The sequence below is a fragment of the Alligator sinensis genome, unplaced genomic scaffold (assembly GCF_000455745.1).
Source record: "Alligator sinensis unplaced genomic scaffold, ASM45574v1 scaffold592_1, whole genome shotgun sequence".
NCBI lineage: Eukaryota > Metazoa > Chordata > Crocodylia > Alligatoridae > Alligator > Alligator sinensis.
In genome coordinates, this window is record NW_005842214.1 from 1338854 (window position 1) to 1365271 (window position 26418).

A 26418-nucleotide genomic window follows, 5' to 3' on the forward strand; every position below is an offset into this window, starting at 1 on the left:
CGGCCACGGGCGTAGGTGAGGGATTTCCGGGGGGGGGGGGGGGGGGTGTCCAGGCTTTGTACTGAACAAGAGGCACCGGTCTGAAATTACATGCTCTGATGCTGCGGAGCAGGGGTAATTCAGTGACTGCAAGTGTCACTTCAGGTGGGGCAGTGGGGTGAGGTTCCCTCCCACTTCCTCCCGTTTGGGCATGGTGGGAATTATTGTTTCTCTCCAGAGGCTTCCTTGGCCCTTCTAATATGAATGACTGCCATTTTACCATTAGCCATGTGTTACCTTTGCCTTCAAGAGCCAGGCAGAGGGGGATGCTTCTCACATCATTTGCTAAGAACCTGCAAGTACCTGCTGGGATTTGGATGAAACCAGAAGGAACATGTGTGTGGAGCCACGGACCTGCCTCTGGGCCAGGCTCAGTCTTGTATCGTGTTCCTGGAACACTCTCAGCACCTTTTGCTCCTCTCATTTTGCTCCTGGACGTGTCCTTTCTCTCAGCATCCAGATGTTTGTCCATCCCACCCATTCATTTCCCACACCCCACGCGGAGAGAATTTTCCCCTCAACTTGGCCTCAGCAAGACCCTCCCACTGTGGCTCCATTCAGTGGTTTTGGTTGCCCTTCCTCTGTGACCGACAGTTGCTCTGTGCTCTTTTTTCTCTTTTTCTAGTATACTCTGCCTCCAATCTCCTGGTGCTGCTGAATGACTGGATCCTCCGAAAAGAACTGCAGCGGACCCTGCCTGTGGTGAGGACTTTGCTTGGGAGGGAGAGCAAGGGCACATCTGCTATCAAGATTATTTATATAGAAGCTATTAGGCCAGAGTCTGGCCCTAGCTGTGGCCGCTTTGCAGTGCTCCATGTTGGCTCTGGGGAGAGGCCCAAGCATTCTGCAGTGAAGTCCTTGGGTAGCCCAGGGAACACAGCTGTTAATTTAGAGGGGCCTGTGACCAATGCTGGACCTCGCTGGTCCATGAGAATCTAAGAATCTACAGTGCACAGAGGGATCATAAAGCCACCTTAGCCCTTGCCCTCTCTTGGGCTGCACCTGCTGAGTGCTGCAGCACAGAATCAGGTCCAGGGGTTTCCCTTTTGGGCTGTGCTATGTACAAGCAAAACCTGCACAACCTGTCTGCTTCTTCCTTGTAAGAGTCTTGCCTTGTCCCAAAACACTAGGCTTTTACACAAGGGTCCCTTTAGAAAGCCTACTGCTCCAATACCTTCCTTCCTCTGTGATTTTTTTGGCTGTGTCTTACTGTGCAACAGTGAAAAAGGCAGTTCTCTGACTGGAATACAGTGAGGCAGGTCACGGTGGCAACTTCTAGACTACACCAACACTAATTTGTTCAGAGAGGCATGAACTTTCATACGTTGTAGCCTATTTTGATAAATCCTTTGTATTTAGATGACTTTATTCCTTTCTTTTTAGTCCCTCTGATGTCTGCAAGTCCACTTCTAGCCTTCAACCAAGTAGACTATAGCCTACAAAAGCTCATGCCTCTGAATGAGTTGGATCAGGATGGCACCTCATACACTGCCTTCTGCCTAACTTCAGACTTACATGGCTAACTAGATCTCTCTAAGATGCAGTGAACTGGCGAAGTCTAACTGCCCTTGGCTGTTCATAGTTGAAAGCCACATGTGAAATGACTAGGCCCTCAGGCAGTCCTCAAGGTAATGGGTCTGCGCAGTCTGTGGTTAACCTTTCTTCCTTTGAAACCCTCAGAAGTGGGACTTTCAGCCTGGGCGTAGGCAAACCCCATTCAGCCCAGTCATTGAGCCTGCCCCCTCTCACTCTTCTCCACTTTGTGTCTTTCAGTCATTACCCGAGCAGAAACTGCTGACCTGGCTGAGTGTGCTGGAGTGTGTGGAGGTCTTTGCTGAGATGGGGACTGCCAGGGTGTGGGGTGAGATGGGCCGATGGACCATCATTGTCCTCATCCAGCTGGCTAAGTAAGTGCCCCTGAAGGAGGAGACAAGGCTGCATGTAAGCAAAATGGGAGCTCGCTGGCACAAGCCACAACAAAGCGATTGCCTTTCTGGTGCCCCATGGATCTGAGCTGATGGGAGGAGATGCCAGATGCCCAGTCCCCAAGGCTCTGTGCATGTGGGACCCCATTGAGCAATAAACTCCCATCCAGGGGGTACACTCCCCTTTCTGCAGTCCTGCCAATGGTGTTCTGAGGAAGTGCAGAGGAGAGAGCTTAGGCAGTGGACTGTGTGTCTGCCATGGTCTTGTGCAGAGTGGTTTTTGGGGCCCCACTTACTCTGTAGGAGGCAGAAGTGTATGCTCCCCACCCTGAGGCTGCTGCCTTGCAGTGAAGCTGGGGTTCTGCAGTGCAGGCCTGAGGCTTACAGTTCCTGGCTTGCGTGTGCCTTGCAGAGCCATCCTGCGCCTCCTGCTTTTGCTGTGGTACAAAGCTGGTATCCAGACATCTCCTCCCATTGTGCCGTTGGACAGGGGGCAGCAGCTCCACCCAGAAGGTGAGTCCACTTCTTACTACTCTCCAGATGTTCTAGGGGAGAAGGATGCTTGCCCAGAGGGGTTGGGATTGGGGGGAGCAAGATGGAGCACACGTGTCATCCAGCCAGCTCTTTTAGGGAGTGCCCATTGGCCAGGTGGTTTGGGTAGTAGGGAAGCCATGAGAGCTCATCTGCCAGCTCTCAGCCTTGCACTGCTCCCTGAATGCCCCTGTCTGTCCCTTGGGAGCATCACAGTGTTGCTGCTTTAAACAGTCAGCCAGAATCAGGTAACAGGACAACTGGTCAAAGGGCCCAAGCCTGGAATAGCAAGATGGCAGCAAGTCTGGCTTGAGAGTCGGGGCTCCGGACTAGAATAGCAGAAGGATCTATATTTGTGGAGGTGCCCTTTCCAGCACTCTGCCTGGCTCTGCTTAGAGTTTGCAGGTTCAGGAGGACCAGGTTTTACTGAAGCATGTTGCATCCAGACCTAAATCACTCAGTATGATCTGTGTGCAGCTGGCTGGCCTCTTCACAGAGGCTGCAGTGAGAGCTTTGTCCAGGGAGAGGGAAGGGAAGGATGGTGTTCTTCTCGTACCTCAGACCAACATTAGCCTGGAGTTGCAGCCCTGACTGCACTGTGGCACCTCTCTCTGGGCAGGTGTGGAGGGCAGCCCCTCAGAGGAGGATCTGGCATACGTTGGCAGGCGCTGCAACCGTGTTGTGAGGTCCCTCAAAAGCAGTAAGTACCTGCACCTGGTCAGACTGGGTCCTGGCGCAGGCTAGACACAGGCACAGGCCCCTGCACTTGCTAGACCCGTATTGTGAGCAGAATGTAGGTTCCTATGGGGGCAGTGTAAGTTGCTGGGCTGTACTGGCTTGTTGGAGAGGGCCCTGTGCCTCTCCCTGGCTTGTGTCCCTTGATGTGTGGTGAGGATACAAGAGCAGAGGGTCTGGTATGTTGTTCTGTGCCAGCCTAGGCTCTTTGCCTGTATGAGGGAGATGAGCCTTCAGCACGGGCATTCAGTTTTCTGTGCCTTGATGTGGCCAGGTATCCTAGAGACCCCTTTTTCTCAGCTCTTCCTTCTCAGGAGGGTACCTCTTAATGTCTGCTGATGCTCCTAGGAGAACTGCCTCTGTGTCAACTGTAACCAACCCCCTCCTCATCAAGGGAGGATAGCCACAGTCCCTGCTGTCATACTGCTGCCTTTCACAAAGTTCTCCCGATCAAAGTCCTCCCACTGGAGGTGGGGGAAGGTCTGAAAGGCCAGTGTTTGCACAACAGGGGCTCGGGGAAACACTGTTCTGCTTTTGCCTATATTTCTTTCAGCCCCTTCCCTGCAGTCCAGGCACTGGGGGTCTCTGCAGCAGAGGGAAGAGAAACAGAACCGAAAGACAGAGGAGATGAACCAGGCTCCCACCCCTCTGGGGTTTCAAGAAACCATTGCAGAATCCATCTACGTCACCCGACCCTTGCTCCACTGTATCCTAACCTGGGCCTTGGCAGAGCATGTAGTGTGCCCTGTGCACCAGCAGAGGGTGCTGCAACCTTAGTGGGACACCCGCTTAGGTTTGTGGGGCAGCCAGACCTCACTTGGAGCCCCTGTCAACCAGAGGGATGCCGAGTCCTCCTTCCCCTTTATCAAGGCAATCCAGCAAGACCTTGTCTTATATCTAGGGCCTTCTCACCTCACCCCCTTGGTAGCAAGCTCACCAGCTCCCAGTCGTGTAAGGTTACTGTCTAGCGGCTGGACCTTCCCTTGTAGCCCTAAGCTGCTACATTCTTATGCTGAAATCAGGACAGAAGCAACTCTGCCTGGGTCCCTGTGGGATGTCAGCCATGTGAGCTAGAGGAATGGGGCTGAACAGCAAAAATGACCCATGGCTTCTGTCTCTGAGGCGGGTGGGTATGGTCACAGAGTCTCTGCCAGGCCAGAGCATCTAAGCCAGGGGTGTCCAACCTTTTTTGAATGTGGGGCCGGATCATGACCTTTTTATCACCCAGTGGGTCAGCGAGCCATATTCAAAGACCTCACAGAAAGCGGTATCACATTACCCCTCCCGAAACGAAAGTATAGTGTTTACTTTTGTTTCCTGTCGCAGCACCTCGGGCCTCAGAAAACAGCTTGGAGGGCCACATGGCGGCCTGCGGGCTGTATGTTGGACAAGCCTGATCTAAGCTGTCTGGACACTGAGGAAGACCTGTAGGGTGGTCTAGAGGGTCATTTTGCTAGACAGCTCCTGCCAAGCACATCATTTGTATCTGGTCCTTGACCCTTCTGTTCCCAGTGTTGAGTTTAGGGGTCTGGGGCCAAAGATCATGGAAGCCCTGGCTCCTCTCAGGAATCTTGGATATCACGAGGTTGGTCTGGGAAAAAGGCCTTCTGGGCTTTCACCATTGAGTCCCACATCGGGGGGGGAGGGGAGGGGGGAAGGGGGCTTTGGCTGAACTCCAAGAACCCTCTGTCTCCCTTGCCCCCAGTTCATCCCACTACTACCGAGCACTGAGGAGTAGGGAGGCTCTGCTGGTGGAAGCTGCTGGTGGGAGGAGGGCATGGTCCACACCTGGGTTTTCTGGACTGCTCCTGCAGAACTATTGCCTTCATTCCTCTTCAGGCTCCCCACTGGAGGAGGAGCCAGGAGCCTGCTCTGCCTGCCACATGGAGCAGAGAGCAGGGGTGGCTGGATGCCAAAACTCCCCTCCCCTAGCCACAGGTCTTGAAGGGGCTCTTCCTGTGAGCTAGCTGCCTGCCCTTCTTTTTGCAGCCTGAGCTTACTGAGTGACATCAAAAACCTGAACAAGCGGGAGCGGACAGAGTTGAGGCGCCGAACCATCCTGCTGCTGTACTACCTGCTGAGATCGCCCTTCTATGACCGATACTCGGAGTAAGGGTGCTCTGCTTTTTGCCCCTCCACAGGAGCTTGTCTCGTACCATGATGAGCAGGGGGCTCTGAAGGGGCTCTGGAGCCTGTGCTGATGGCACTACTAACTGAGAATGTAGAGCAGGCTTGAGGCTACGCTGACGATCTCAGGCCCCCCACTTCACTAATATCACTCTTTGCATGAAAACCCTGGTAAGGGGACCTGGTAGTGTGGGGTGCAGGAGGTTTGAGGGCAGCAAAACATAAGCCAGAGGAGGGGGGTGCACGTGGCAGACAGGGGTGTAAGGTCATTTTGCTGGACTCATGCCTGCTCTCTCTCTCTCCCCTAGGGGCAGGATCCTCTTCCTGCTGCGCCTACTAGCTGATTATGTGCCTGGAGTTGGGTTTGTCACAAGTAAGTGGATGGTGGCTGGAGCCATGGGGCTGAAAGGGGGTGCTGGAGTAAGGAAGAGGTCTGTGTGCTGGGGAGATGCCACAAGGCTGGGAGCCAAGTGGGAGACATCTCTGTGTGTATTTACCATCAGGACACCTACACCAATATCTTGACCTTGAGTATCTTTTGGGCATGTAGGATAAAGGCATTTGAGCTGGTTGCTATGAAGATGAACTATGGTGTGATTAACAGCATGTCAGTGGTGATTAACTGTGTGTACATAGTGTTGCCCTGTGGTGAATGTGAAGTAGCTTACTTCTAAGAGAAAGTCCTAGCATCAAAGAAAGCGCCCTTCCCATAAGAGCCAGGTAGAGGAACTGGTGCTTCACATGCTACCTCCTCCATGGACCAAGCTTCAAGCCTGGCCTCGAGTGATGTGCCATGTCCCATTCCATTCCCCATGAGCCCATCCTAGAGCTGCCCCCCAATGGGGCACAGCTAGTGACTTGGCTCAGGACAAACCTGGCAGTGGAGTAGCAGAAAGCTGTGGGCTGGGATTGGGGGGCTGCTTTCCTGCTCATCCCATCCCTCTGTTCTCTCATTTCAGGGCCACTGATGGATTACTTGCCAGCCTGGCAGAAAATCTATTTCTATAACTGGGGCTGACAGGGAGATGGCCTTTCCCTGCTGCAGTGGGGGCTGACTTGGACAGCAACTGGCTGTCCCAAGAGAGGACATGTGGGCTTGGGGAGACAATTCTATCATGTCTATTTTCCTGTTCAATTGGTGACTGGACTCCTGTTCTCCAGGGGTGCTTGTGACTTCTTTTATATAATCTAGCAATGGATAACAGACCAAGAGACTTTGGCTGCCCACACAACCTGGAGGCTGTGGTTGTGATGGTAGCGGACCCCTTTTGGAAGCACTTGATTCTTTTGTACAGCTGCACAGAATAAAGCGAGGCGGCCATGCTTTTGGGACCCCTTCCTCTTCTCTGCCTCCCAGGGCTGAAGCATACCACACAAGCTGCTTGCGTCATAGTGACACCTTCCCTCCACCTACTGAGGAAGCTGAAAGAGGGGGAGGACATCGGGACCTTTGTCTGCCTTGGCTTCTTCCCAGCCTCAGCGTGGTGACAGATGCTGCAGTTCTTGTCACCCCCTGCTCACACCAGTCATTGAAGGCAACTTGTCTTGCACATAGCTGTGTTCTGAGGTGCAAGCTCTTCAGGGCAGGCGTTTCCCATGTCCAAATGCACTGTGGACCATCATGCACCATAAGCTGCCAGGTAGCTGAACACTGCTGTGGCTAGCTCCAGCAGGAAAAACTAGCCTCCACTAGGGACTCCCTGTCCCAGCTACCATGTGTCATTTGTTCTCTGGGTGCTCTGTCAGCCCCTTGTACTGCTCTGTTGTAGACTGCTGTTCTCCCTGCTGGTGCTATGCGTGGTTGGTTCAGTTTGATTTCCTGTGGCTCCCAGGTGGGAATTGAGTGCCACAGCATGTAGATGGCCTGTCTAGCGCTAATATGTGCTAACCAAGGGATTGTGGAGTAGCTGCCAGCCAGGGAGCAGGAGCCTGGTATGGGGGAGGGGGTAGAAAGCAGGACAAATTAGTTCAACAAACATTTACAAATGGGCTGTATGCAGAGCTCGGTGAGGAGGGCGGCCCAGTGGGGCTGCAGGACAACAAAAGTAGCTTATTTTGCATCATCTTTGCGGGCTGAAGAATGACAGCAGAGCCAATTTGTCCCATTACAACTGTAGATGGGGCAGCCAGGCACTGCAGATGCCTAGACCCAGAGCTATGGGTGATCCGTGGCCTGGAAGGGTTTGTGGTCTTGGCTTGCCTCTGCCCAGTATAGGATGCTCTTCACCTTGTAGTAACTTTCACTCAACAGCAAAACTGTCCCTGGGACATGCCCCACCACTTAACACCCAAGCGTAACTCAGCATTGAGCCATGGCACCGTGGGGCATGGAAGGGGGCCTGAAATAGGTATTGCTGTGTGTTGCCACCACAGCTACCTTCAAAGCAGTGTGTGTATGTGATGATTTTTTTTTTTTTTTGTCCTGGCATCTGCATACTGTACCATTCCCAGCCTGCTGCTCTATGAACCAGGCTGGCCTCCCCTGACTTCTGGTATCATGTACCAGTGTGCCTAGTCTTGGCAGGATTAAATTTTTATCAATAAACATCCATTTCACCTAATACTCAGGGACCAAAAAGTCAGAAAGATAAAGAAAGGGGATGGAAAAAAAAATCTGGGATGGGGGTAAGGAAACAGGGTGGAGGGTGGCAGCTGCTGCAGGCAGGGTAGTGGGCGTTCCAGTTGTGCTGTCCGGGAACTCCTTGGGCAGCCACTGCAGCATCTGGGGGCCATGGTGGTAGGGCTGTGCTGGGGTGGGGGTGTGTGGAGGGGCAGGGCTTTTGGCAGCCAGGAGCCTGGTACCACTGGCCACCTACTCTGCCTAGGTCCCAGCTGGGGATCAGGTGCAGAACTCCCAGTATGATCAGGGCAGGAGCCAAACCCCTGCCTGATCAGGGCAGGGGCCAAGCTCCCACTTAGCCTTACCTTGCTCCTGCATGACTGAGTGATCAGGTATGATTTATTAATTTATGGATATTTACTTTTTATAGTTAAGTGTGATTTTTTTTTTTTATAAAGCTGTTAACAGTATACTATCATTACTAAATTGTCTGCCTCCCATATCTCTAACTTTCATGCATGAAACTTCAAAGCGATTAAAAATTAAAAATACTTAAAATTATAAAAATTGTATTAAAAAAAAATCAAATCCTGCCAAGCCTAATGTAACTCATATCGCAAAAGTTAGCTGCCTTTGTGATATCACCAGAAGGACTGGTGATGTCGTGTTCTGTTGATGGCAACTGATGAGTGGAGAAGCTGTGTCCAGTCTGGTTCTGCATGGACTGGCTTCAGCAGGGCTGGACTGCATGGAGGACATGAACCTGTATTTGCTCCTCCTGTTTCTTCTGCTGGCAGCTGTACTCCCTGTGCCTGTGCCCCAAAGGTAATGTGACTTACACAGGTGTCCAACTGCCTCTCCCTGTCCTAGAAATGTGTGCAGAAGGCCCAGACACTAGCTTAGCTGAGCCCGTGCTCTTCCCTAAGCAGCTAGAGAGCTGTTTACTGTAGGGGCCCAGAGCTCAGTCCCTAGCTAAGGGAATTGCTGGCGGCTCGGGGAGATGATTGGCTTTAAGTGTGGCTCCGAGCGCCTGGGCAGCCTTTCTCTAGAGCAGTACTCAATCTCTTTGTACCATGACCCATTTGCAAACACCAATGGCCAGTCCCAACTCAGTGCCCTTCACTCCTGACCCGCTGCCCTCAGGCCCCAGCCTACCAGTGTGTGGAGCTGTATGTGGGAAATGGGGTTGGGGGGGGAGGAAGCAGAAGCAGTCCCTTGCAGGCTGAAACTGACAGCCTGCAAGGGAAAAGCCATGTTTTTCTCCTTTAAAGGAGAATCTATTTTTCAAGTTTATTCATGACCCTTTCATGTTCTTGTGACCCACTTTTGGGACACGACCCATGGGTTTGGAAACACTGCTCTAGAGAGCCTGCCTCTTGCACTGCATGGTAGCTAGTTGTACCAGCTGTGCTCCTTCAATGAGAGGAGCCCCTGTCCAAGTCATCATTCAGTTGCAAGTTGGCAGGTTATATTATACACTCCTTTCCTCTGGGAAAGGAGTGTATAAAAATCTCTGGGTTTTAATCCCGGGGGGGTGTACAGCTCAGGCCTGGGGAAGAATGTCTGAGAAAGGGATAAGTATCTGATAAGGAACTTAAAGGGAAACCACTTGGGCAGCCTCAGCTTCTGCTGCAAGGAATATCCCCAGCCCCAGGCTCTTGCTTTCCTGACTCTGCACATCCCTTGCAGGCCCAGCCAATCCATTGCTGAGGATTTCTCTGCTCCCCTGGAGCTCCCACAGCAGCACTTTGGCCTGGTGGATGGTACGTACTTCTTGGGCAGCTGGTTGGGCATGTACTGCAGGGAAAGAGGTTGGACAGGATCCCTGTGAGGCAGGGAGGTGGAGAGCCTGGCTCAATTCTAGACTTGCTGGCTGCCAGTCACTGGTCTACAAGGAAGGGAAAGGAAAGGGAGGGCTGTTGTGGATCAGTGTTATGATCCTGTCACTCCAGACTTGACTTCTCTGTAGGATTCCTGCTCCCAGGAGCAAAGACAGGCCTGCCAGGTGCCTTGTTCAAGTGTGGAAGGGTTCTGTGAGAAGGGGCTTTTTAAAACTCCATTGGGACTTGGCTCTGCCATCCCTAGATGTCTGGGTCAGTCTGTTTCCCAGACAGTACAGTCAGAGCAATTGCAGGTGAAGAAAGCTGGCCTTGGTCCCTGGAATGCCCTCAGTGATGTAATGGCTGTCTCGGCAGCTAATCCGCAACAGAATTAATCTCACTTAACACAGCGCTAGCTGGTCCTGCAACCCTGATATCTAGGGCTCAGCCTGCTCCACGTCTTGGGTACTTGGAGACCTGACTGTCATAGTAGCAGCTTCACTTTGCATGCAGCTGGCCAGGGATCCAAACTGCATCTCTTTCCTCTTACTCCTTTTCCACATCCAGTTGCCAGGTCCAAGGGAAAGCCCTCAAGAAGGCTGCTAAATCCATTCCCTTCTCACTACTGGTGGTGAATTCCCCTCCCTAAAAAAAGAGGTCAAAGCATATGACACATCTGGGATGGTAGCATCTGCTCTCTGGTGGGTGCTAGCATGAGAGTCCCCGAGTGTGTATTCTATGATTCTCAAAAACAGTCTCTCCCAGAGTAGGGGTATGCACACAGTCTTCATGGATCCTCTCAGCAGCTCCCAATCTCTCTGCCCTTCCACAGATTATGGCATTAAACCAAAGCGACTGCAGTTCCTGACTCAAGAGACCCGGGCACAGCTCAAAGGCCTGTACCAAGCATGCAAGAGCAAACGGGATGAGCCAGACATGAATGAGTACAATTATGATGCCAATCTATGAGCTACTTGGGAACATGCCACATTGGGGTTCCCGCAAGGTGGGGGCTGGGGGCCACGTCTGTAGGCTACTGTCCACTTATTTCTTCTACTGCTGGAGATGAGGTTGTAGCTGAAGACAAAAGTCCTTCCCTTTCTACAGGTTATGTGTCTCTTTGAGTTTTGTGGGGATCCCAGAGCCCTGGGTGCTAAGAACTGAGACTGCTACTGCTTGGTGCTAGTTGTCAGAGCAACTGTGGGCAATGAGTCTTGATCTCCCCTGGCTCTGAGGAGTGAGGTGAGGCTAGCAGGGCTAGGGGCTCTCTGAGATGCTACAGGTGATCAGGAGAGAGTGTGGTGGAGTAGGGATGCCCAAGAAGCAGAGCTGTGATGGGAGCAGGTGACGCACAGAGAAAATGTAGCACAGCTCCATGAAAGGTCAGGTTTAATAGTTGTTGCCATCACAGTGGAGCCAGCTGGAGCACAGAGACCACTGGCTGCAGGGCAAGGGTGGGGCATTTGCTCTATTGCTCTCAGCACAGCTCACTGCCAGCCTCAGCCCCTTCTCCCCAGTCATGCTTCTCTCTTCCATCCCCACCCCCTCTGCCCATCAAGGGGGACAGCTCCATCCTGGACATGGGGAACTTGCATTGTGCTTGCAGATGATGCTCCTCAGGATGCCTAGGCCAGCTCAGGTGGGTCAGAGCTGCTCCCCTCAGCCCTGGTACCTGCAGCTGCAGTGGGTGGGGGGAGAAGCAGAGGCACCATCCCACCCCCCACAGCTGTATGAGAAGGGGGCAGGGGACTTCCATGCCTTTCTCTCTCTCCACCTCCCAATAAACAGTTACAGCAGGGAGGGCCTACCCATTCCTTGCTCCTCCCTGGCTGCTCCTTTAAGCAGGGTGGGGAAAAGGCCACCACCATGCCTCAGCATAGGCCAGGGCTAATGCCTGGAAACCAGACAACACCTCAGCCTGTCAGGGTGGGAACAGCAGGGTGGTTACAACCCAGGCCCCCCTGTGGGAATTTCTGGGCCGAGTTCGTCTCCCTCTCAGCACCCTTCAGCTGGGCCTTAGGCTTTCAGCAGTAACTTCTCTTTGCCACACGCAGGCCCCTTTCCCTTGGGAGAGGGGGACTCGGACATCTCTATTCCTTGCGCCAGTTCCTGTTTGCTGCTGATGCTGCAGCTTCTTGGTGTGAGCCTGCTTTGGCTGCGGAATTAAAAATCAGCCCAGGGTGGGACGGCGGCAGGAGCGAGGCTGCGTGCTGGGAAGTGCTACCACTCCAGCGCTTGGGGGAGAAGAGCACGAATGTTCTCCCGTCCATTCCACTGGGCCAGCAAGCAGAGCCTGGCCTGTGCTGGGGCCACTGTCCCTAGCCGCATGCTTGCTCCTACCCCTCCAGCGCCCCCCTACCCAGGCATGCCCCATCCTGTGCTGTCACAGCAGTGCCTGCGGCATTGATGCTTCTTCAATATAATAAACTAAGAGTATTTTACAATAAACCCCATTTCTCACCCCTCCCCCCTCCCGCCCCAACCCCCCAGCCCAAGGAAGGGGAGTCCTGAAAAGTCAGGGGGAGGAGGGGCGTGCTCCATGCACCAAGGGAACCATCCCCAGCTTCACTCCTCTTCCTCCTCCAGTCTCAAAGCAGCTTGTCCATGCACACTGGGGAAGAGGCGCGTTTGCTGGCCCTGTCTGTATGGGAGGTGCTCGGCCCAGCCCCCTACTCCAGGTAGATGTCCTCTGTGGGGCATGTGTACTCCACATACTCCTTGTAGAACTGCTGGAAAGCCCTCCTGCAACAGACAGAGTGGAGGAGCAGGCTGAGGGGGTGCCACCACAACGGGTGTGAGCAGAGCCACCAGCCAAGCTAAGTGCCCTTTGCCAACACACCCTCTCTCACTCCCTTTCTCTTATCAAAATTTGGGATGATAGGCTCCCAGCCCTTACATGAATCTAGTGCTTTATTCTCCTAGATCCCTGGAAAATGATGCTGGGAAGGCCCCTCAGACATCTTCTAGTCTAACCCCTAAGGTGCAGGCCAGGGTTGGCCCCTACTGTCTACTCTGCCAGCCCAGCTGGAGGATCTCCAGCGCAGCAGTCTCTTGCTCTTGCCCTCCAGGGACAATTCCTTGGTCTTCTAGATCTGGTGCTCTGTGAAGGCTGTGTTAGGTGTCCTGTGCCATAGAGACTGGCTTGCTAAGCCAGGGCTCAGTTTCAGTGCTGTCTGGGATTGTGCACTTCAACTAAGAGCAGTTTGGTGGCTGACTCCTGGGGATACTGATGTAGCCCTCTCCCAGGGCTACTGGTGATTGTACAGCCCAGAGTCAAGAAGAAGACTGAGCCTATTGCTGTCTGGGAGCCCTGGATGCTTTGCTTCTCTCCCTGTGTGAATGACTGCAGTGCAGGGGAACTTCAGCTCTGCAGAAAAGGCAAACAAGAAAGTTGCCTCCACAGGGGAGCGGATGCCAAATACATCCTTGAACCGTTCACCTGATATCCCACAACAAAGAGGACATGGCAAGGACATGTTAGAAAGATAACTCCATGTCTCGCCACTGAGTTGTTGAGATGTGTCAGGTCAACCACAGCATTTCACCATGGGGAGCACCACAGCTTGTGGAAGCATTGGCTACACAGAGGGAGGCACAGGACATGGGTTAGAGAGCTGCTTTGGCCATTAAACTGTTTTGGGGGTGAGATGGCCTGCTCTGGGGATGAAGGGAGAGGGTTTCAGAGCCTTCCACCTTTAGGCACTAGTTCCTAGCCCAGACAATAGCAATCATAACATAATGCCTTGGCTGTTTGGGGTAGAACTCTACTAAAATCACTAGCTGGGCCAGGATCCAGTTTCCAGAGCTATCACCTCAGAATTGTCCCTGCTCCTGTCTCCAGAGAGGACAGCAGCTCCAAGAGCTCCTCTAGGCAGCACCAGGCTGCCAGGAAAAAAAGGCGCTTTAGAGTTTAAGCAACTTAATCCTCTCTCCTTTCCACTGCCCAACCAGAGTTCCCCAACTCCAAGTCAGCCTGATATCTCCAAGCCCCGGAGCCATGAGTAGCCCTTGTTCCACAGCAGGCAAGAGTACCCATGATTCAGGGGGAGGCAGCAGTGCCCCAAAGCAGACCCCCAACCCCAAGGCATAACTTCTGCCCTGGAGGAATGAGCCACCCCTTCCTCCAAGCCACCTGCAACTGAGCAGCTCACCCTACAGACTCCGCAAGCGGCTTGGTAGACTCCTCAGAGACAAAGACGTGGCAGGCAAATCTATGGTCCGCTGGGTGCTTGGTGATGAATCCAAAATACCTGGAAGAGGAGAGACAAGAGGTGAGGCTGCAGCAGAGACCAGGCACCAGGCTGCCCACCATCCAGGTGGCATGGCCTGTTAGACCAGCAACACAAGGACTTGGTCACTATCCACAGCAGGGCTCCCTTTCCCTTTTGAAGCAGCAGGGGACCTGGATCTTCTAAGCCTGGAGCCTGGGGAATGAAGCCTGGGGAATAGAGCTGAGAAAAGGGCCTCAAAGGGTGGCTTATACAAGTGTCCAGCCCTGGGGAAGGGGAAATGGGGATATTTCCCCAATAGGAAAAATGTTTCCACTGCCAAGTTTCAACTTTGTACCAATAGAGGCATGACCTTTTCTAGCAGCCATGGCCAAGGAACCTATGGCACTCTGCACAGTCCTGTTTAACTTTTGCAGCATCCTGGAAAAGACACGTGGGTAGACAAAGAAACTGAGGCACGGCAAAAAATAGAACTCATGAGTCCTGATTCCTGGCTCCTGCATGACCAATGGACCTGCTCTCAGGGAGGCACACAGATAAAAGGACATGAAATCATCATGGGTAGGGGGCGTTTGTAGGTTTAACACATCTAGAATCACCCCTGTCCACACATCTTCATGCTATGGTCAGGCCTGGCTGGCATCAGCACAGCCACCCTCCACCACAGGAATGAACAAAAGGGGTGGCACTGTGCTTCCTTTTTTGGCCTCCACTTGCACTGGCCTCTGTTCACCCCTGCCCTGCAGGCAAGTCTGCCCCACTCTCCTACCCAGGGCTGGGGCTGGATCTGAATGGCAGCAGCAGCAGCCCTCTCAGCTGGCAAGTCCCCCACTGCCCTCCACACCCTGCCCACAGCTTCAGGGACTCCAACTCCAAGAAAGCTTCCAGCTCCCAGGACTGATCCTGGCCCTAAACTGGAGAGAAGGTGGGCAGCTTCCTAGTCCAAGCTTCCCTGCCAAGCAGTGTTTGGGGGGGAGCAATTTGAGGTGGGGTCCCCTCCATCCAGGAGTTGGCACAGAGGCCCCTCCACCACAAAGACACTCACTTGTTGTTCTTTGGATGGTACCCACAGAAGGAGATGTTCTTCAACTGGAAAAAATGGCTACATTTGTTTCCCTGTGGGACAGAGAAAGGAGCTGTCAGATGTACTCTGTGCTGCTTCCGATGCAGGGCTGTCTCTAAGGGGCATGGGACCCAGATTGCTGCCCATCTCCCTCCTATGACATGCATCCATCAGACTTTTGTACTACTTGCAAGGCAGAGATTCTGCTATGGAGAGGCCTACAAAGGGCAGCAACAGCCCATGGGCCAGATCCATCTCATAGGACCTTTGGATCCAGTCCACAGACATAATGGGGGCACTCGATGGCTGGGATGCCATCTGTGGGCAGTCTCCACTTGGCATTGTGGGGACAAACGCCAGTTGTGGCAGAGTCCTAATGTCTCTCTGCCTCCAATATGGGCTGGATCATTCCAGCCCACAGCTGGATGAAGTTGCCTACCACTGCAATATAGGGAAGTGCTGCCCTGTGAGGCATGGACAGGGCCAAGGCAGAGGTTCAGAATTGGGGGCATGTCAGGACTGAGGTGCATGGGCAGAGCTGTACGCAGAGCCAGGATTGGAACTTCAGGGCGTGTTTTGTGCAGGGACCGAGGGCCACAGTCAGAGCTGGGCTGCAGAGCATCGGTACGCCCACAGCCCAGCTCTGAAACCACACCTTTCCCTGGAAATTGACCCTTTGCAATCTGCCATCTCTCCTCCTCACCAGCCACCAGCATTAGCCACCAGCATAGCATTTGACCTAGCATTTCAATCAGCTTTCACATGGAGGTGCTCAGCTCAGAGGCAGCAGGTTTGTCTACACAACCTCTGTGCTGCACCTGGGAGCACTGCTGTGAATCACACCCTACAAACTTGTTCCCACCCTGCACGTGCCGAAACCTAGAATGGAGGGAGGCTTGCAGTATTTCTCAGCATGTGTCAGTAAGCCCTGCTGTGACAGAAAGCCCAAGAGCAGTTCTGGAGCTGTGCTCAGGTCTCCGTTAAGGTGGTCATACTCATTTCCGAGGCAACCCAGAGGACCCACATGCTGAGCAGGAGGGAGTGGCAGCGTGTAGACTATGGCAGCACTGCCATGAACCTGCTGCAGACATCTCCAGGCCATTGCTTACCCGGCAGAGTCCATCAAGTTTTCCTTGCTGAAAAGGAAACCTCAGCAGAAAACTGGATGGAAATGCATATTTTAAAGGCATTTAATAAGTCACTTAGGCCGTGCCATTTACAATGCCCTGATCAGCAACTGGAGGCTTTCAGTATGAATCAGTTTGAGAACAATACGGCAGCATCCCTTAACTGTATTTCCAATCCAATGAGAACAATACAGCAGCATCCGTTAACTGCATTTCCAACCCAATGAAAATCTCTGTCCTGGGGCCCAGTGGCCTTGAATTACTCTAGCAGGGCAAGTGCATTCCTATGGGAGGGAGATGGCTCTCTGAATAGCTTTGTCTTTGGCTCAGCCCAGCTTCATGCAGGCTCTGTGGAGGCTACTTATGCTGAACACTAATCAGAGGCCTCCTGTGCCCAGCTAAGGAGCTTTGCTGTGCAGATCCAGAGAGCGCCACCCAAAATAGTAGCAGAAGGGCTTAGAGGTAGCTCACAGATGCTCAAAGCCATGCAGCTCACAAGCAAGTCAGGCCAGGAGTGTACTCAGCAGCAAGGAGGTTGAACAGGGCCCTGGGGTGTGGGCCCTGCTGCTGGTGAGAGCTGGGAGGGGGGCACCCTCTATATAGATTTCAGCTACTCAGGTGACATTTCTGGGACACAGTTCCAACAGTGAAGATTTGCATATATAAATATATTTGCAAATGGGTGATTTGCATATATGGATACAGGTTCCCTTGCTTTATGCGGGTTCTGTATGTGCAAATTTGCTCTTGTGCAATGACCCTTTTTATGCCAAAAAATCGTTATGTGCAAGGTAAGTTCACTCTTATGTGATTGGTGTGGTGGAAGCCTGTAGTCAACTGCTTTGTGCAGTGCATTGTGGGACTGATGCGCACTGAAATATAGTCTCCTGTGTGGATCTGTGCTCCTTGCTCATTGTCTGTGACACGTTTCTGTATTTGCCATCCCCATTATGGTAACATTCACCACCACCCTGTGCTTGTGTGTACTGTCTGCTGTTGGTGAGTACCAAAATTGTCTTGTAAAAGTGGTAGAAATGGGTCTGGGGGTCAGTATAGTCAAGGTCTTGGAACGTATCTCTATTTGTTACATTGTAAAGAGGGTTCCCAGTATGCAAATTTGAGTTATGCCTTTTTCCAGGAACACATATACAGCATAAAGTGAGGGAAACCTGTACTGTCTTTACTGGGCAGGGGCAGAGATGGGAGGAGGATGTGCTGGCCACTGGAATGTACTTAGGTGGAGCTGGGGCAGGCCAAGGTGCAGGGGAATGGAAGAGAGGAGCAGCCAGCAGATACCTTGCTGTGCTCCTTGGCATCGTCGGACTTCACGGCAATCTTGACTCCACGCACACTGATCTCCAGGATACAGCTGGAGGGCGGGTTAAAGTGCACAGTGAGGCGGCGGGTGGTGGCAATCTGGGGAAGATGAAGGGACAGGCTACAGAAACCATGGAAGTACTCACTGCTTCCCCATCTTCCTCAGTGAAGGGTCTTTGCTGGTGCCTAGCTCACCCCAGCAGGCACTTGGTTCTGCAGAAAGGAAGCCACCCCCTGCTCCTCAGGGTGCGAGGTGTCTCAGCATGGGATGTCCAGGAATGGGGACTACTGTACCTTCTGCATAGCTGCACACAGCACGTCGTTGCCTTTGTGATATGGAACTTGGACTGAGCCAAGGAACTTCACCCGGAACTGATCCACCCAGTCGCTGTTCTTGGTCAGGGCTGGGGAAGAAATTGCAAGGCAAGGGAGAGCATATGAACCCACAGAGATGGCATTAGAATGTGCACACATGCACGTACACACACATGCACACATGCATATGGCATCTGGGCCCAAACACATGGCTTCTAAGGTCTAGAAAATTTCAGCTCAACTGAAATACAGGGCCCAGGGCACAAGGCTCCAGCACCATGGACAGAAGCTGGCTAGGTCTCTCCCTGCTCCTAAGCTGGCATCTTGAAAGCAATCAATCAACTTCCCTTAACTACAATTCAAACCCAGTGACAATGCCAGCCCTGGGGCACAGCAGCCTGGAATTACTGCAGCAGGACAAGTGCATGCTCTCCAGAGAGACTCCTCCCACTCCATCAAGACTGGCGCAATGGCCAGCTGCAGCTCAGGAACAGCCTTGAACTTCAGCAGCAAAGAGAGTGGTGTGGACCTGGGCTGAGGGGCATGGGCAGGGCAACAGAGGTGGGACTGGTACCTGTTATGTGGTCAGGATCCTTGGTGACTTCAATAGCATAGTAAGCAGGGAAGATGCCACGGTCACCCGTCCTCATGTTATAGGCCTCATACCAATAGTCTTCTGCCTGCACCTCCACCAGCAACGGGTCGTCCACCTCCAGCTCCAGCTCATCCGCATGACGAGGGACAAACCTGAGGAGGGGGAAACCAGCATTTTGTCAACTAGGGGCATAGAGCCAACACCCTGCCTAGTGTCTAAGGACAGGGTGAGGGGTGATGCCTGTGTCCAACAGATACTGAGGGAGAACAGTGACCTTGGAGCTAAGCAAGTGGCTTGACTCTAGAGGGAAGAACCTGGTAATTCTTACTGACCAGACGGGAAGCAAAAAGCCACACTGGAGACCTGCTGTCTGCTATAAGAGTGCCCTCCCCTACTGAATACTCCCTATCTAGGCTGCTTTGGAGGTCTCCCACCTCAGGAGTGACGAGCTTTGAAGCTTCTTAGCTTCCAAATGTGGGCTGTGAGGCACAGAGGAGGTGGCCAACACCACTGTCTGGAATGATTGGGTCCTGGTCTTCCTGGGTGAGTGCTCTGAGTAGAAGAGCTTGTTTTCTTAGGAGGAGAGGATATCTGTGCTCACCTGAAAACAGCACGGTGAGTCTGCTCCTGCTCCTCCCCATTGATCATACAGGAGAATAGCCCAAAGGATTCGGCACCTGTGAATGCAAAGGGGAAGGCATTGGTTTTTGATCCCTCAGTGGGCAAGGAAACCTGAGTTCCTGAGAGCCACCCCTCATGGGGGCACTGGGCTCAAGACTGTCATGTCAGTGCTGCTCTGTTTCTCACTCAGACAAACCCCACCCATCAGCAACGCAATGGGGAACAGGTGTCTGTCAGAGATGCCCTGCTCCTCACGCCCTCCCAAAGACCACAGACCAAAAACAGCTCCAGCCCAAGGCCACAGCCCAAATAGCAGAGGCAGCTTCCTAACAGCACAATACACCTCAAGCTAGCACTCCTGCTTTGCAGGGATCCTTTGGGAGATGTGGGAATCCAGTTTCAGAACAGGACTTGCACCTGGTTAGTCACCAAAGCAGAAGGGATGAATGGAGACATCAGCATGTGTGTGTGTGTGAACACGTATGTGCATGTGCATGCATGTGTGTGTTTCTGGAGAAGGGATACTAGGAATGTGATGGCCAATGGGGTAAATCTGGGTATATGGAGGGAGGTTTACTCAATCACCCTTCCCCTAACTTAATCACACTTTGTTCAGGCAATTAAAAACAGATGATTCTCTGGCTGAGGACAGAAGAAGGCACTGGATGATGCCACAGCAGTATTTTTGAGGGAGCAGGTATTTTTGAGTATTTTTGAGGGAGCAGTATTTTTGAAGGAATATGACTTGGGGACCGTTTTAGGAGGGTCTCTCATCTGGGGACCATATGAAGCTCACTGGTGGGGCAGCTGTAGGGCAGAGCTGATAATCCCACTCCTGGTACATTCCTGCAGAGGGGTACATACCCACCAGGGACCAGTATCACAGGATCGCCTCTGGCTAAGACATGTTAGTGTGGATGCTGGATAATACTTAACCAAGACAGTCATGCCCAGTGGAGATGCTCTATTATTTAGTGCTCTCTCAATGAAATAGGGGTCCTGCTGTGTCCAGCACTATGCAAACAGATAGGCATGCAGCCCCTGTGCCAGAGGGCTTATGAATAGAGTGGAGAAGAGGAAATAGAGCCGCAGAGAAGGACCACGATTCTCCAAGGCCATGCAAAAGCTCAACAGTAGAGTTGGGTCTAGAACCAAGTCTCAGAGGATTGCCCTGTTGGCTAGATCTGGAGTATGGTTGAAGGAACCTAACTGTTTGTGCTTCCACCACTGCATTCTAACTGGCTGAAACTCCACAAGACTCCAGCCTCTAGTGAAGATGGAGCTGTGTGATGTCACCCAAAGGTTGAGTGATGTCACCCAATAGCTTCCAACCCTTCCCAAATGAATCATCAGTGGGCGATGCCGAGGCCACGCAGCACCAGGAGATGCTAGTGACAACAGAGTTCAAGGAAATTGCTGCCTCCAAGCCACCAACGGAGCTGACTGTCAGCACTTCCTGGAAATGAAGCTCCATCTGCATCTGACCTCACCCATCCTCTCTTGCCCCTCCATCTCCACCTCTGGGGGAGAATTACAGAAGAGGGCAGGGAGGACATTTCAGAATCAATCTGGTTGGTTTGCCACCATCAGCTCCTCACAATCCTCAAGACTCAGAGGGAGAGGTGAGGAGCTCTGAGAAACAACAGCAACAAATGAGGTTTGTTGCTCTCCTGGGAAAAGACCAGAGCCCAGTCTCACACTGAAGGGCCTGCTATCTCATCAGCTATTTCCTGCCAGCAGCTCTCAGGGTTTGCATGGCTAATACAGTCTCATTAACGTTGGGGTAGAGAAAGAGAAATCACAGACCCTGTCAAACAGTGACCTCTGGACACCTCTTGCCTATGCTGTTCCAGAGCTCTGCCAGGCCATATGACCCCCAGCACGCCAACCACTCAGCCTCACACGGGGGTATGGGAAGGAGAGAACAGGATCACCTTGCCGTACAGTGATGGAGCCCCCACTGCCACCCATGCCCAGTCCTCCCAGGAGGCAGAGGAACCCCCTCCTCCCCTCAGGCCCGGCACTCACTGGAGGAACGTGCTCGGCCACTCATGAAGACATTGAGGAACTTCTTGGAGAAGTGGATGTCTGCCTCTGGGGTGGAGTCCTCAGAGAGGCAGACTGAGTCACGCTTCAGTGCATCCTCCTCATACTCCTCACCAATGGCGGACTCATAGGGCGAGGAGACACAGTTGTCATAGACGGTGGCTGAATCACTCTCATCGCTGTAGCCTGAGTAGCACTGCTTCAGGCTGACCAGCTCCAGCTGCACGTTCTCATCCACCACCAGTGTGTACTTGACCGAGTCATAGGAGAGGGCGCTGGTGTCAGAGCTCACCGACGCCCGCTGGAGGCTGTGCCCAGGCCGGTAGCCACCGTTGCTGCCACTACATGAGGTTCTGGGCAGGCTCATCTTGTCAGGGGAGGACATGTAGTCCAGCACCTCATCCTCCTCGCTGATGGAGGGGTTGGGCTTCCCCGCCAGTGCAGGGTAGCTGGAGGCATCGACGTCAGAGCTGATGGACATGCGGTTCTCACTCGACTGGGACAGGAACGGCTTCTCGGGCTCCAGTGGATCAGAGTTCTTCTGCACAGGCGTCAGGTAAATCTCCTCGGTGGCCTCAAGCCTCACGTCCGTCTGGTAGCGGATACGGTCCCGGTGGGCTTCCGGCCCCCTTGTCACCACCACCACACTGGGGTTGTGGGGTGGGGGCCGGCCCATGGTTTGGTGTTTCTCAGGTGCCCGGGAGGAGGCCACACAGGCAGGGGCAATCTGTGTGGCAGCCGTGCGCCGGCATGGGCTCTCCGTGGACGTGCCCCGGTCTTTGGTGGAGGTTGTGCTGTTTTGGTGATTGACCTCATCACTCAGGCAAACGTGGTCATGGGGAGGGGTCTGCTCACCTGGGGGGGCAAGAACAAAAAAAGGAGAGGGGCATCAGGTAGCCAGTGTTCCCGAATGCAAGGGGCCCAGGGGCACTCTGGGTTGGGTTATAAAGTATGGAAACACCCAGAACATCTAATGTAATAAGAGCTCCAGTGCACTGGGGCTGGGGCTGAGGCTGCAGGCCTGAGCAGACTCCCCAGAAGGGCCCTTATCCTGTGTCAGATGGCCCCACTTTATTCAAATGACATTCCTGCATGTCTCTACATCTCAGCAAGAGCCAATCACCACCAGGGCCTTTCCCTGGGCTCTCAGCCTTCTGCTCCCCGCCACCAGGGGAATTATACATGCACCAGGGTTGCTAGAAGAGCATCCCTTCAAAGCAGCCTGTTTCTTGAGCTGAGCCAGCAGTTCAGAAATAGGGTGCCCAGACCAGAGGGATTTTGATCCAAGCAGAAACACAACTTCCCACAGCACCAACCCACCCCAGCTGGGGCCAGGTATCCAGTAAACAGGGGGTTGGTGGGATGTCGTCCCCTTGCAGGCCCACTACTAATGCATCCAGCAGCTTGTGGACAACTGTGACACTCAGCCCTTTGGCACAGGCCAGAGGATCAGGGCACTTGAGGATGCAGGACTGGGCTTGCCCCTCTGAGACCCAGGCACCAGAGAAACTCCCCAGAGGGAGATCCTGGGATGGGAGAGAGCGGCCCCTAATGAGAGCCTGAGACTCACCAGTTTTCAAGGGGGAAGATGACCGGGACACCCGCTCCTGCCAACTGTGCTTTTTCCCAAGAGAGTTGTTATTCAGAGTGTCCTGAGGGAAAGAACAAAGCTGCCTTGTAGCTGGAACAGTAAACAGCACATGGCACAAAGGCATCCCGTCCCTCCTCCTACCCACCACGCTGCTGACCTAGCCTGCTCACTGCCAGACAGTCATTTTCTGTTTGCAAGCATCAGGGGAGATGGTTGCTCAGGGGGATCTACCAGCTAATCCCAGCTGCTGGTGCTGCTGCTGGGAAAGTTTAGGCTGTAGCTCAGGGGTGAAACCCCAGCATAGGAGGGATAGGCCATAAGCAAAAGAGCCTCACCTGGATATCTGCGCCTCCAGCCCTAGAATGGACTTGGGGGCCCAGAGATTTTATTATCCCCCTGCAGGAAAATCCTGAGAAAACTTTGCACCCATCTCTGATGCATCACTGACGCACTGTGCAAGCTCTCTCAATTACTCATTGCATGCTCTCTCCTCCCCCTAGCATTAGCTTTGTCATCTGTACTGCCCTAGTACCTAAGGAGGGCCCATATTCTAGGACACTACAACTACTAAAGAGTATTTTCTCCTCGGCTTCTGAGCCCATGAGGCAGGTCATGCATTTGGTAATGCTTGGCATGGGAATCTCTACATACTGAGTATGTGATCTGCCATGTATGGGACCCTTAAGGGCACAGTGTCAGGAGAAATGTTGGAGAACACAGCAGACAAGGTTATTTGGGTAAATGTAATATCTTTTATGAGACCAACTGAATACTTGGAAAACTGTTCTTTGCAAGCTTTTGGGCACAAACACCCTTTTTCAGGCATAGGGAGAATCTGCTGGTGTTTGCAAGCACTCTGCAACACATCAGCACCCCTGGGCTTCTGCAGTGCCCGACAGCCCTCAGGGCACAGCCTAAACTACACACACAGGCCAGACAAGAGAAAACAACCCAAGCTGATCATGGGTGATGTTGTCGGGGACCTGGTGCACATTCCAGTGAGGACAAGGCCTCTTTTTGGAGCTATTCAGGGAATCGAGTTGATCCAAAGCATTAATCCTTCTGCAGCTGCTATCTCTTCATGTTCTAGACACAAGCAGACAGACCCTGTGGGTCTGAGCAGACAGATCCTGTGGTCCCCACCAGTTATACCTGGGTATGTAGCTGACAATTTCTGAGGGCGCTCAGACAATGGGGTCTGCCACGAGAAGGCAAACTATCCAGCTGGGTATCCTCCTCCCTGGTCTGACTAAAAGGCCCAGCTAGCCCCAGGTCAAGCTGTCCAGCACATTCTTGAAGGTTCTTTCCCAGTTTAACAACTAAGGAGAGGACTCCACATCTCAAAGATAGGAAGCATTTGAAGATTCAGCCAGAATGTTCCCATCGGGGACACCCTGCCCTATTGCTCTAAAGATTCGCCTCCACCCCTCCCAGGGCTTCAGACATTACCTGTGAACATTACCTACCTGCTCTACATTTACCCACTACTGAACCAGCCTAGCCAGACAGGGGTCTTTTACTCCAGGCCAGGTCCAGGTCCAGGTGTCTGAGGTCTCTGGGAGTATAAGTTCAGCAGTGACTGAGGTGAGGTCCCCCCAGATAGGGACTGGCTTCACCTGCACTGCACAAGCTTCAGCACACACAGTCCTCAGGATCTCACTGCTGATTTGCATCTCCTTGACACTCTTGGCCTATTTCCTGCTCCTCTTTCCCATCCTAAGCCTTGAGTCTCTCGCTGGTGCTTCTGCTCCCCTGGTCCTTCTCCAAGGGAGGATCTGGCTTTCAGGCTATCTTTCCCCAGCTACAGTAGCTGCATTTCTCCAGCATGTGGGTTTTAATTATTTCTTGTACATGTGTCCAGCCCATATGAGGCCCTTTGGCTTTTATTGTGACCTCATCAGGTTATGCCTATAACAATTCCTTCCTGCCCCCTGGGAGGGATTCAGTTCTCCTGGGGATCTTCTCACTCTACAAGAGCCTGAGCTGTCTGAAACTTGCCTTCTTCCTCCTTCAACAAGCAACAAGCCAAGAAAGGAGGGAAAGACCCCTCTGGAGGGGCTGCTGCAGGTTTCCAGCATAGTCTCAGAAACCCCTCTTACACCAATGCAGCAAATCAAGCTTCTCCAATTTGCTTCTCCATAGCTCCCCAAGACTCAACAGGATGGGCCATAAGCCAGCTGAGCTGCCATAGCGACCACCTCTGCCAGGACTTCTACACAGTGTGTCCTGAGCAGCAAGTGGCTGCCAGCTCCCATTTGTCCACTAGTGCACAAACCAGCCAGGCCAGATGAATTAACACAGCAGCAGTGGCCCATAAAGCTTGTGTAGTGTCCAGGGAGGCCAGCCTCCAGATTAACATTACCTAGACAGAGAGGAAGCTAGAAAGGGTGGCACAGGGTGGAAACCACATGCCCTCAAAGACCACAATCCAGTGGATATTTGGTCCCAGCAGAAACTGGCCCATTCCCCTCCCAGCACTCAGCTTGCTCGCATTCCCCTGTGTCTGTGCTCTGCCCTGATGGGGAGAGGGGATCTCTCTGGATAACCCTCCCCTCTGTGTGGTGGTGTCAGGACAACACAAGATGGGGATTTTGTATGCCTGAAACTCAGACCTTAGGGCCTGTGTCCATCCAGCACAGACCCAGGTGGGCCCAGTGCTCAGCCGTATGGGGAGGGAGGAGACTATGGGATACAGAGGAAAAGAGGGAAAGGAGTGTGGGCATGTGGTTCATAGGGTGGTCAGGGCAATGTCAGCCACCCCATGGCAATAGTTACCTGGATGCCCTGGGGTCTGTATCTTAGCCCAGCTCCCAGAACAGAGGTAGAGAATGATCTTCCACCGCACTACACCTACGTAGGACAGCATCCACCTGGGAGGGAGCAGCTTACAGGGAGATGGGATGGCTCCCAAATACCAGCAGGGAGCTAAGGTCAAGAGAAGTGGTGAGAATGATTAACTTTGGGGGTGGAGGTGGCCTAGGCCTGAAATCAGGGTCTTAGCCCCCTTCTTGTCCAGTCCTGCCTTTGGGGAAAACACATACAAGCCTCTGCCCTAATCCTTCCCTTAGAGAGTTAGGTCACTATCCCAGCAGGACACTCAGAATTGTCACCTGCTGTACTGCAACAGGCAGCCACACATCACTCCACTGAGCCACATGTCCCACCACACATGCTCACAAGAGTGGTGACCCCATGACATCACCATATGGTCACTGGCAGGGAGAGGGGGGAGCAACATGGCAGCTAGCATGGCTAGGTGGAGCCCATGCATCAGGGTATTTGGCATGCAAGCACTGGGGGTTTACATAGGGAAGACAACACTCTTATGATAAGTGAACGGAGGGGGAGCCTGGCAGCAAGGGGGAGAAGGGTCCATGGCAGCTGGAGGCAACAGAACTGGACCTATGGATTGGGAGCCATCAGCACCGACTGTACCAGGAAGAAAAGTGATTGGGTCAAATTACTCATGCTGCTGCTGTCACCATCTGGCCTGAAGAGGCTCATCAACACCTGCTGCTCCTGTTTCCTCATCTATGTCCCAGGCTCCTGACTCAAGAGCGTCACTTAAGGCAGAACCTTAAATCTAGTGATTTGGGCTCTAGCTTAGGACCTGGCTTTGATTCCCTGCTCTGCCACAGGCCTTCTGGGTGGCCTTGGCAAGGCACTCAGACTCTCTATGCCTCCCTGTGGCATGCTGAAGATATCTAGGTTAAAGACTGTGATGTGCTCAGTTCCTGGGGCAATGGGGTCAGGCAAACACCTTAGATGGACTCATAG

At 53.0% G+C, this 26418-nt stretch overlaps 3 protein-coding genes across 4 annotated transcripts in view; 2 read left to right on the plus strand and 1 right to left on the minus strand.

Moving 5' to 3' along the window:
* Positions 1-6680, plus strand: part of PEX16 (peroxisomal biogenesis factor 16) — a gene marked incomplete at its 5' end in the record, with an annotated part of 7881 nt that extends 1201 nt beyond the window's left edge. Inside the window, 9 exons of the mRNA XM_014521445.1 lie at positions 665-741; positions 1813-1946; positions 2377-2477; positions 3115-3195; positions 3784-3936; positions 4743-4815; positions 5220-5339; positions 5666-5730; positions 6317-6680. Coding sequence (XP_014376931.1) covers positions 665-741; positions 1813-1946; positions 2377-2477; positions 3115-3195; positions 3784-3936; positions 4743-4815; positions 5220-5339; positions 5666-5730; positions 6317-6375 — 863 coding nt within the window. The remainder of the gene's footprint in view (positions 1-664; positions 742-1812; positions 1947-2376; positions 2478-3114; positions 3196-3783; positions 3937-4742; positions 4816-5219; positions 5340-5665; positions 5731-6316) is intronic.
* A 135-nt stretch (positions 6681-6815) lies between these two features.
* On the plus strand, positions 6816-10899 carry CUNH11orf94 (chromosome unknown C11orf94 homolog). The gene is made up of 3 exons (XM_025207939.1): positions 6816-8742; positions 9607-9680; positions 10570-10899. Exons 1-3 carry the CDS (start codon positions 8603-8605, stop codon positions 10704-10706), a joined length of 351 nt encoding a protein of 116 aa, XP_025063724.1. The 5' UTR covers positions 6816-8602; the 3' UTR covers positions 10707-10899.
* Positions 10900-12243: 1344 nt separating this feature from the next.
* MAPK8IP1 (mitogen-activated protein kinase 8 interacting protein 1) overlaps positions 12244-26418 on the minus strand; it is a 58074-nt gene continuing 43899 nt past the window's right edge. The window contains exons 4-12 of one of the 2 annotated variants that reach the window (XM_006026938.3): positions 22621-22702; positions 21033-21905; positions 18985-19060; positions 18363-18535; positions 17768-17877; positions 17453-17572; positions 15012-15082; positions 13889-13987; positions 12244-12479 (exon numbers count right to left, since the gene is read on the minus strand). In XM_006026938.3, coding sequence (XP_006027000.1) covers positions 12407-12479; positions 13889-13987; positions 15012-15082; positions 17453-17572; positions 17768-17877; positions 18363-18535; positions 18985-19060; positions 21033-21905; positions 22621-22702 — 1677 coding nt within the window. In that variant the 3' untranslated portion in view covers positions 12244-12406. The remainder of the gene's footprint in view (positions 12480-13888; positions 13988-15011; positions 15083-17452; positions 17573-17767; positions 17878-18362; positions 18536-18984; positions 19061-21032; positions 21906-22620; positions 22703-26418) is intronic. The other variant, XM_006026940.3, reaches the window with a different exon arrangement.

Bases quoted from the DNA above. Each gene is read 5' to 3' on its own strand.
- CUNH11orf94 (XM_025207939.1), top strand. From the start codon at position 8,603: ATGAGTGGAGAAGCTGTGTCCAGTCTGGTTCTGCATGGACTGGCTTCA. The intron at 8,743-9,606 runs GTAATGTGACTT...CATCCCTTGCAG, and splicing joins CCTGTGCCTGTGCCCCAAAG to GCCCAGCCAATCCATTGCTG. The intron at 9,681-10,569 runs GTACGTACTTCT...GCCCTTCCACAG, and splicing joins GCACTTTGGCCTGGTGGATG to ATTATGGCATTAAACCAAAG.